Source organism: Venturia canescens, chromosome 7 (assembly GCF_019457755.1).
Source record: "Venturia canescens isolate UGA chromosome 7, ASM1945775v1, whole genome shotgun sequence".
NCBI lineage: Eukaryota > Metazoa > Arthropoda > Insecta > Hymenoptera > Ichneumonidae > Venturia > Venturia canescens.
The window spans coordinates 1,576,856-1,586,978 of NC_057427.1; the positions used below are offsets into that span (position 1 = coordinate 1,576,856).

The window sequence follows — 10,123 nt, forward strand, 5'->3', positions numbered from 1 at the left end:
CCATCGACGATGAGCCTGAGAGCCTGAGAGTGGCCTGAGATTCGAGAGTACTTAAATTTCTCACCCAACCACTCCAGTTGCTGGCGGTACCGGTGATTTCTGATTAGCTCGTCTTCATATGAAAATCGCGCGAAAATATATCCATTATTCGAATACTTCGATGATAACCATGGACGTCATCGCAGAAAGAAATAAGTGATTCCCGATAATCTGAGTCTTCGGGAATAAAGTGATCGAGGCGAGTGAAACAAATTTGAGATCAATCGTTTCTCAGGCCAATCGACGATGATGGTATCTGCGAGAGATTTTTTTCGTTCCGTGATGTAATGTTAATCTTTTCCGTGAATGCGCAGTACAACCCCTGCTTCCCCACCTTCCCCCAAATTGATGGCACACGCGCTTTGTACTGGTATATGTATAGGTGAGATTCTGGATGTTCTGGATTGAATAGAAATCATTTGAAAGTTGCTCTTGTAGACATACGAACAAGTGAGCTGTGACTCTTGTGACACACGCACACCCACGACACATCCGGGATCCAAACAATATTGACAACACGGTATATACTTTCGCAATTACTCTCTTCTCGTTATTATTTTTCTCTCAATCACGAGAGGGCCGGGGAGAGAGGAGAGAGAGAGAGAGAGAGAGAGGAAGTGAGTGAGGGATATTGTAAAACAAAGAGCGAGGAGTGTCACTGCGTTTGCGCGGTGGGCGCACCACCACCTTTTCTTCGCGAGTTCGAGAAAGCTTTGAATTTTCAGGCTTACGTTTAGTGTTCAGTCTCCCTAAGATGGACGGTGGTGGAGCTTACGGTGGTGGAAAGGCTGGAGCCCCGTTTGACCCGATTACATTCGTACAAAGGCCTCACGTTATTCTCAAAGCTGTATGTTTGGTAAGTTAAAAAAAAAAGCAACAAAAAACGATATTTTACAAACCGACTTCGGAATGACAGTTGACCTGAAAATTGTTACCACTTGAGATGAGCCGTTATGTTTCATAAATGGTGGACACATCGATTTGGAAGGAAACGACGTTCGCCACCCCTCATTGAGGGTAGTGCATGAGAATACTCAGCATCCTCCCTCCTGGTCTCCTTCCCCCCTCGACCCCCGCTACCTCACCGCCCTCCCTGAGCGATGGGGTTGTTCTATTGATTTTTCAACGAATTAAAGCGATACGTCCCATGAAACATCGTTTTCTGTCACGAGTTGTCAATCTAACAAACGTAAAACAAGGAATTTAATCATGCCGCTATCCATGAACTCTATTTTTTTATCCGAAAATCGCAAAATTATTGCCTAAAAACTTTCTCGATTTAACCGATTGGTCATTCACGATCAACGTTCCACCCAGTATTTCGTGATCCTCCAATAAACATTCCTCGACTTGACATAACGTTTTTATTCTTTTTTAACTTGAAAAATTTTTATTTTTTCTTCATACGTATGTTCCTCTTACTCATCGCGATTGTGTTCTGCCTTAAATTTTCCATTTTTCGACGTATTCGTTTTTCTTGAAAATAACGAGATTTTCAGGACTTTTAACAATGTTTTATTTCTAATATCATTTTCCTTGTTCAAATATACATTTTGATGTTGGTGTCGGATCATTTATTTGTATTAGTTTTTATTCCATCAATTCCATCAATGTACTTTAGTAGGCTTGGTACTTCATTTGCTTCTGTGCATGCTCTTGAAACTTTTTGTTTATCAAAGACATCTGAAAGATTCAAACGCGCATCAACCTCTGACACTTCTTGCTCAATTGCCAAAGAAAGGATGAACGATGCTTAATTTTTCATTGTTTTAGCATTTTATGCTTCTATTGTCTTCGATTATTGGTCTCGTATACAGTTTGTTTATACTTCTTATTTTTAGCTCTTTGCGATAATAGTCTTCGGTTGCATCAGCAGCAAGGGATATTTGTTGGGATCGGATGGCAAAGAACATTGCCTCTACAATGATGATACCAATGCCTGTAATTATGGAGTGGGTATCGGCGTTTTGGCATTCCTAGCATCCATAGGATTCCTCGTTGGAGAATATCTCTTTGAACAAATGTCATCCGTCAAAACCAGAAAACATTATGTCCTCTTGGACCTTGGGTGAGAAGCACCAATTTTGAATTTTCTTTAAAGTTCCCTGAAAAAGAGCAGAGTCATAAATGTTTCAATAAGTTCTCCACACCTACGAGCTTATGACTGAAAAGCTCATAAAAATATATTTTGCTTTTTTTCTGTCCGAACCATTCATATGAATTATCTGAATTCATAGTTTAGAGAAATGAGAAAAATATAAAATTCAATGTTCATTGCTTACGGACAACCGTGTCCAACTTTTTGGACAACCCAATTATAATATGAATTAAGTATTATCTTTGGGTTATTAAATTATTACGATTCCTTTTTGATTGGCGAGTACAGTTTTCAGTGTACTCGCCACTGTACTTGGAATCATTCATGCTTATCGAGAATTATTAATATTTTTCAGTTTCTCCGGCTTCTGGGCATTCCTTTACTTTGTAGGATTTTGCTATTTGACCAATGCTTGGAACAACTCCACTGAACCCAAAGACGGATACGGTGTTAATAACGTGCAAGCAGCAATTGCTTTTTCGTTTTTCTCAATATTCACTTGGGTAAGATAGGCGTAATAATTAACAGAAAATTCAACCACATTGTTGATTAATTGGAGTTTTTTGGATAATTCAAATATTCACTATCTTGTCAAGAAAGAGCAGTGAGAGAACGCAATGATATTTTTTTATTTTTCATAGGCGGGAAGTGCTTGGTTCGCGTTTCAAAGATTTAAGCAAGGAACAGATGCTGCATTTGCACCGAGTTACGAGGCAGATCCCGCAGGTGGTGCAGGTTATACGAGTTACCCAGATGCTGCAGACACGAATTATCAAGAGCCGCCATTTGGTCAGCAGCAACAGCAACGGGGTATGAACGAATTTCAGGCTCCGGCGTACTGAGAGTAAAAAAGACGCCAAAAAAATGAAAACACACACGAGGAGTTGTCCGATTGATAGTTATTCAACCGAAAATACGATATATTTTCAAAGTTATAATGCACAGCGAGCTACTGACGTGAGACGACGTTCGATATACAAACTTAACACACAAATAACTGGATCCTTAGGAATTTTTTCCGACTTCCCTGTTGATACGATTTTCCGCAGTTTCATTTGTTCCATTTAAACATTAAACTGTTATAACGTCCTGTTTATTTGGCAGTTGTATGGAGACTCGTCTTTCTTGTAGCTCTCGAGTGAATATTCGTCGTCGTTCTATCCAGAACATATTCAATTGAAATACGAACATCGTCGATTCGCTTATAGCGTTAGACACTAAACTCAATACACACATATATTATCCCACATAAGTGTGCGATAAGAATTCGAAACCTGCGTACTTAAGTTGTTTTCGATGACACTCGTATAGTTGAACACCCGAAATGCAACGATAGGCCTCATAAAGAATACTAATGCGAAAAAATATAACGGAAAATCGAGTAACAAGAGAAGATGGCAAAGAACGTTTTACCAAAAAAATCACTCGTGACTGTAGGATAAGAGACTTTGAAAAATTTCTCATGTTATGAATCCGTGGATTTTCGTGCAGGAATAAGTGCTAACGATCCAACACGTATGTCGGACGTTGCATCTAAGAATCTCGGCAAAGATGACGAATTTTTTTTCTTCCACTCGGGTTTAGTCGATATTTACAAATTGATACGGAAAATAAAGAAAAATTATATATATATATAAACGATAATTGAATATATATATATATACATATGTATATATGTGTACCAAACATTCACTAAAAAATTTGATCTCCTATCGAAAGGATCAACTAACGCATAAACTCGGCAGCGTATTGTGTGATTGCGCGTAAATTTTGCTTATCGATCCATAAATTATCGTATAATTGAAAAAAAAAAAAAAAAAAAACAACAAAACTCAGATGAAAATAATTAAACAGGGAAAAAATAAAAGGAAAGAGAATACATTGAAAAAGATTGACAAAAGGAAGAGAAAAAGGAGAGAAACAATTGTATAATTTGTTCAGTATTGTACGATTACTTCGATTTATTTATTATGTGAAAGATTCGTGTATGATGTAACACAAGTACGCGTAGTACGGATAGTAGAAAAAAGAAAAAGAAAAAAAAATTATATTCCGAAAAGATTGTCAAACCAGGTGTTGACGGCGTGTATGATAGCTTACGATCGATGTAACGTGAGGACATAAATTGATTGCAAATGATTCACTTGAACGAAAAAAACCGTATATAATAGTTCTCGAGTGATATACTTCCGCAAAGAAAAAAGTAGTAAAAAATACTAAAGCAAATAAATGGATCGCTTGCTCGCTGTCTCGTATTTGTCGAAGAAAAATTTATCGAAAGTTCGGGGCAGCGGTCCAAACGACACAATTGAAATCCGCTACGTAGTTGAGATACTTAAGAAAAGACTCGTTTAGTGCAACCTGTTTCAATCGAGTCGAGTAATTATTCTTAGACGGAGAGCAAGAACAAATGGAGCGTATGCAAGAGATGTAGAGAGCGAAAGAGAGAGAGAGAGAGGAAGATAGACACGGTAATCGCCGCACCGCATTTATCGTAGAAAAGAAGTAGATTTCGTCCGATTATGTACGCAGCTTTAACTTATTATAATAGAACGAATGGAACGTTCTTGAAGAATTTTGTCACCTTGGCTCGCATGGGAAAACTATTTTCTAAGAAAATCTGCTCGCAGTAAATTTCTAGTCGACTGATTTTCTATTGAACAGCAATCAAGCTTTTTCCAAACTACCCCAATATCATTTTTGACTGTGAATCGAGAATTGTGAAAATTGTGAAGAGTTTGTTCGGACGAAGGCTGAACAAACTTCGATATTCTTTGCAATTTTCTTACAAGTGTTTACTCTCAGAAATTCGCCTGAGAGAAAAAAATGTTCATTCGGGTAGGAAAATATTTGAAAAATGAATTTTCGGCAACAGGGCTGAACGTTTTTTTTTCATGACAGTCTCTTCAAGTTCGTTCAAGAGTTCGACGATTATTCTGTTCGTTATTTACGGTTGGCGCTTATAATTTACCGGTAATATAAAAAAGTCGAGAAAATCTCATTACTTCATCATCGAATGACAAACGAGGGGGCCGACCGATTGTTTTTCGAACGTTAAAATTCAGGTATAGCGAAAACCATACGTATTCCATTTACTTCTAGTCACGCATATACGCATTAAGCTATATGCCATGTAAACACACACATAGGCACACAAACGGAACTTGACGGAGGAGAAAAATAAAGAAAAAAAGCGCTGTTGCAGCATTATAGCCACTGCGAGAAACTTAAAATAATAGTGGAAGAAAGAAGCAACGGAAACACACGATGAAAGCTTTTCGATTCGAGTTATTTGTATATTTTCTTTTTCTTACCATAGAAATTAAGTTGTATATTGGTATAATCGTGTAACTCACGTTGCGAACTTTGACTACGCCGTCTCCAGTCGAATACAGACCCGAACAAAAAATGTCGATAATTTATGAAAAATGAGGTGGCGTGAATAAATTTAAAAAAAAAATAAATAAATAAAACAGAAATAAAAAAAAAATAAAAAACAAATATATATATAAATATATAAATTTTAATATTTTGGTGTGTGTATAACCAACAAGCAATAGGCGAGGCGAGACGTGTTTCGGGCCCAAAGTGACGTGACTGTATGAATGTTCAATGGTGTATAATCTACTATGTAGTATTATTTGAAACGCGGTTCATCATAACTAGAGCAAGAGAATGTATTTGAGTCTTTATGGGAAGAGCAGACCGTAAAAAGTGGAAAAAAAAGCAAAGCAAGAGGGAGGTAACTACTTTAGCTGTATGATACGTGCGGGTGGAAAATGCCAGCCACCTACTTCAAATCGCATATAAATGTTATCATCTATCGTGTTAAAAAAAAAAAATTGCGACATTGTACAATTATTTTTTTCCTAATGCTCCATCCAGCATCAAAACATACAATAATAATCCTGAGGGAAAATATTTCGCCACCCGGACTAAAAATTAAAAATGTTAATTCGATTGGTTTTTACTGCGATTTATTTTAGCAGACGCACCATTGGTAAAAATATTTTTTGAGGAAAACTTTTTAATGTGTTCCGTGCGCATTGACGTACCGAGAAAATATAACTGAATTTTGAGCTGAAATTTCGCATGTACCCGATGTTTCGCATGAATGATGACGTTGTCCGCTTCGCGTAAAGATGTTTTCAGCTGTCGAATTTCGCACCGTTCGAGCACGCTCACTCGTTCCTGTGGAGACAATTCCTAGAATCGTGCTCATCCCTTTTTGTATCGATACTGAATTTCTGGACAGTGTTGCCAACTTAGGGGTTTTCCCCCTAAATTTAGGGGCAACGCAGATGCCTAGGGGTTTTTTTAGGGGCAATTTTTTTTTGGGGGTTTTTTTAGGGGCAACTTTTTTCTAGGGAATTTTTTAAGGGCTACTCTCATTTCGAGTTTTCAAGTGTTCGGTGCGTGTTAAAGACGAAATATTCTACCGAGACCGAGACCGTGTTCCGATACTGTGAGTACTGTAAGCCCTATAGGGATGGTACAAGTAGACTACCGCGCCACTAGTGGTGAAAAGTGAAAATTTTTGGGGATCTTTTATCATTATTGTATTATTATTATATATATATATATTCAATTATTATGATTATATTTCAATCAAAGTATTGAAAGTGCTACCCCAAAAACTTATAAATTATGACATTAGAGGCGCCACGAGTACTTTCGACCTGCCCTCTATCGAATCTGCACCATCTCTATTCGCTCTGTGCGCGTGGGCGGAGCCAAAAATCTAATACTACTACACTAATAGTATTAGTGTGTTCATGCATACTGCCAGCGCCACCATAAAGGGGACTCCGGCGTTTTTGGAGGAATACGTATACACGACACACGCTCACTTTCAAAGTAGTATGTTTACGCGCACGGAGCGAATACCAAAGCAAATACTCGCAGTACTCACAGTCACAGTCAATATCGGAACACGGCCCGAGTCTCTTGATTCTGCTCGCTCGCGTACCTTCTCGGATTGCAAAGTAAGTCATTTTCGTTTTTTGAAGTATCAGCGAAAAAATAAAAAAGGTATTAATAATTCAAACTTATATTCAAATTCATTACAGCATGCCAAAAGAAAAAAACAAAAAATATCTGCAAAAATATGTAAAGTGTTGGGAGACCGATTCAGCGCTTCAAGGTTAGTTAACATGCATTTTCTAAATTCGAATAAAATATATATTCATTCTCAATTTTTTCTATTAAATATTATGTTTAATTATTACGCTCTGTCCGAACGACAAAACGGTTGTATGTAAAGATACATATAAAGATACGTGGAAGTTGAAAGTGAAAAACGAGGATCGAATGAAAATAGATTCAGTTTTTACGTTTACAAGATTATTAAACATAATCAACTCAAAATAATGATTGTTCCAATTCGGTTAGTTTAATCTATGAGATGAATGTTTACTACACAGGGATTTCTTCAAAGCTTGCAGATCAACCGAGGTTTTCAAAGTTTTTTCCTGAAAAAGGTAATTTAAGTTATGTGAACCAGTGTGTTCTGGTTCGGTTCGTAGAATGTGTTTGATTAAGAGCTTCATTTGGTGGTAGTTTCACTGGTTTCTTTTTTCCTTTTCATTCCAGGTAGTTAACCTCAATTTGATTCCATTTTCACCTCCTCGTCTTGCTTAGTTTCCTACAATTTTTCATCAGTATATAGACACTCGTACTCCTTCGATTCCTCTAATACTTTTAATGTTTCCTCCAATGTGTTTTCACCTAATGTTTTAATATTTCTTCAAGTATGCACTGTTTTAATTCTTCTTTATTTGTGATGGTCCGACTAACTATTTTAAACATTTGTTAATGTTTATATGGACTTTCGCAATTGATATTGATAAATATCATAATTTATTATTATTATTAAATGTCTTGTGGTTTACATTATAGGTTGGCTAGGGCCTGATCCAACTGATACATGTTCTGCGGTCTGCAAATATTGTCGAATATCGTTGAAAGCTCACAAAAAGGATTTGATGAACCACGCAAAGACAGAAAAACATAAAAAAGCTGTATCCTTGGACAAATCAGCAAAGACATTCGAACCGTTGACTTCAACATTTGAGCCAGTTCTGACAGAAGCAACGAAGATCGCCGAATTGAAAATTGCTGCATTTATTGCAGAACATAGTTCACTGCAGACTGTGAATCACATGATCGACATTCTGCCGCAGCTGGACCCTTCGTCACATATAATTTCGAATTTGAAACTCCATCGCACTAAATGTTCGATGTTGATCAAGAACGTCCTCGGGCCTTGTATGCTCCAAGAACTTATCCAAGAAATTGGCGACGGTCCATACTCACTCATAATCGACGAGAGTACTGATCTTTCAACGCAGAAGGTGTTGTGTATCATGTTGCGATTTTTCTCTTTCGAGAAACGAGAAGTGGTTACAACGTTTTATCGGTTAATCAAATTAATCGATGCCGATGCAAAAAGTGTGCATAGTGCCATTAAACTTCAATTAGAACAAGATGGTTTAAAAGTTGAAAATATGGTCGGCATTGGCGTTGATGGAGCGAGTGTGATGGTTGGAAAACACAACTCAGTTACAGCTTTGTTTAAGCGTGAAATAGATGACCTAATCGTTATGCCATGTGTTTGTCACTCACTTCATTTATGCGCTGAAAAAGCATCGGAAATGTTGCCTCGTCCATTAGAATTTTTGGTTCGAGAAACGCATAATTGGTTTTCTTACAGCCCCAAACGGTTAGAAAAATATAAGCTTTTGTACGAAACAATTAATGGTAGTGGAAAACCGAATAAAATTCAGGGTCTTAGCGGAACTCGTTGGCTTGCTCGATCCGAGGCTATCGATACCATCTTAAATCAGTGGGAAGAATTGCAATTCTTATTTTCAATTGCAAAATCAGAAGACAATTGTCACATGGCTGCTCAGTTATACAACATCATGATAAGGTTACCCTACAAAGCTTTTCTTATTTTTTTAAAATACGAACTGAAAAGTGTAACGCAATTAAATTTGCTTTTTCAAAGTGATTACGTAGAACCTACGAAATTACTTGAGGATCTTTTTTTGATGTTCAAAAACTTACTGCAAAAGCTCGTTGTACCATCGAGCTTGCAGAAATTAACTGACAGTGAATTGATCAATTTCGATTTTCAATCTTGTTTAATGCATACTTCAGCAATGTATTTTGGCTACGAGTTTCACGTCATTGCTCAAGATATTGAACCAACAGAATTATTGGATGTTAAAGAAAGGTGCAAAAAATTTCTCTGTACTTTGGCTCAAGAGGTTCAAAAAAGATTGCCGGACAACTTATCTATCCTAAAGACGATGGCCGATCTTCATCCTAAAATCGCATTATCGCGAATGAAACCCAGTTTAACAGGTATTATTGCAAAATTCCAACGCACTCACTTATACGGCAATAAGAATGAGACAGAGTCAGAATGGAATCAATTGCAAAATAAATCGTGGCCAAATACAGTCAATTCCGTTGAATTTTATTCAGCCGTTTTTGTAGATTATGATTCTGCTGGTCAAAAGCGATTTGAAAACATTGCCAAATTTTCAATGGCTCTACTTACACTTCCGATTTCAAATGCAAGTGTCGAACGCGCTTTTTCGACATACAACGTAATTAAAAATAAATTACGAAATAAGCTGTCTCTTGAAGTACTGCAAAGTATTATGATGGTACGGTTCACTTTACAAAGACAATCCGGATCTTGCGTCAAATTTGTTCCTTCTGCCCGTATGCTCGAAATGTTCAACGTTAGTATGTACGATTTCAAAAATGCAAACAATACTCAGAAACAATGTGATTCAGTCGATGTTGTCGACGAAATATTCGATAACTACATTGGCGAAATATGAAGACGCGGGAAAAAAATTCTTACAATAAAATGTCAATTGTTCTCTTATTAATTTGTTATTATAAATAACATTTTTCACTATTTGTATTTATTCCATTGTAAAAATTACATGGTGTAAATTAAATGATAAT

The 10,123-nt window shown here is 36.9% G+C and overlaps 2 protein-coding genes across 5 annotated transcripts; both read left to right on the forward strand.

Moving 5' to 3' along the window:
* Positions 1 to 428: 428 nt before the first annotated feature.
* Syngr (synaptogyrin) lies at positions 429 to 6,097 on the forward strand. Of its 2 annotated transcripts, XM_043423803.1 has the most exons (5): positions 429 to 559; positions 765 to 895; positions 1,881 to 2,107; positions 2,493 to 2,640; positions 2,779 to 6,097. In XM_043423803.1, exons 2-5 carry the CDS (start codon positions 794 to 796, stop codon positions 2,977 to 2,979), a joined length of 678 nt encoding a protein of 225 aa, XP_043279738.1. In that variant the 5' UTR covers positions 429 to 559; positions 765 to 793; the 3' UTR covers positions 2,980 to 6,097. The 2 variants fall into 2 exon arrangements, with proteins under 2 accessions (XP_043279738.1, XP_043279737.1); XM_043423802.1 differs by lacking the exon at positions 429 to 559 and having other exon boundaries at positions 659 to 895.
* A 390-nt stretch (positions 6,098 to 6,487) lies between these two features.
* On the forward strand, positions 6,488 to 10,040 carry LOC122413444 (uncharacterized). 3 transcript variants are annotated; one of them, XM_043423795.1, is made up of 4 exons: positions 6,488 to 7,122; positions 7,207 to 7,280; positions 7,575 to 7,617; positions 8,036 to 8,133. In XM_043423795.1, the coding sequence occupies exons 1-4, from the start codon at positions 6,913 to 6,915 to the stop codon at positions 8,042 to 8,044; spliced, it is 336 nt and encodes a 111-aa protein (XP_043279730.1). In that variant the 5' UTR covers positions 6,488 to 6,912; the 3' UTR covers positions 8,045 to 8,133. The 3 variants fall into 3 exon arrangements, with proteins under 3 accessions (XP_043279730.1, XP_043279728.1, XP_043279729.1); XM_043423793.1 differs by having other exon boundaries at positions 6,914 to 7,122; positions 7,561 to 7,617; positions 8,036 to 10,040; XM_043423794.1 differs by having other exon boundaries at positions 6,915 to 7,122; positions 8,036 to 10,040.
* The last annotated feature ends 83 nt before the right edge of the window (positions 10,041 to 10,123 follow it).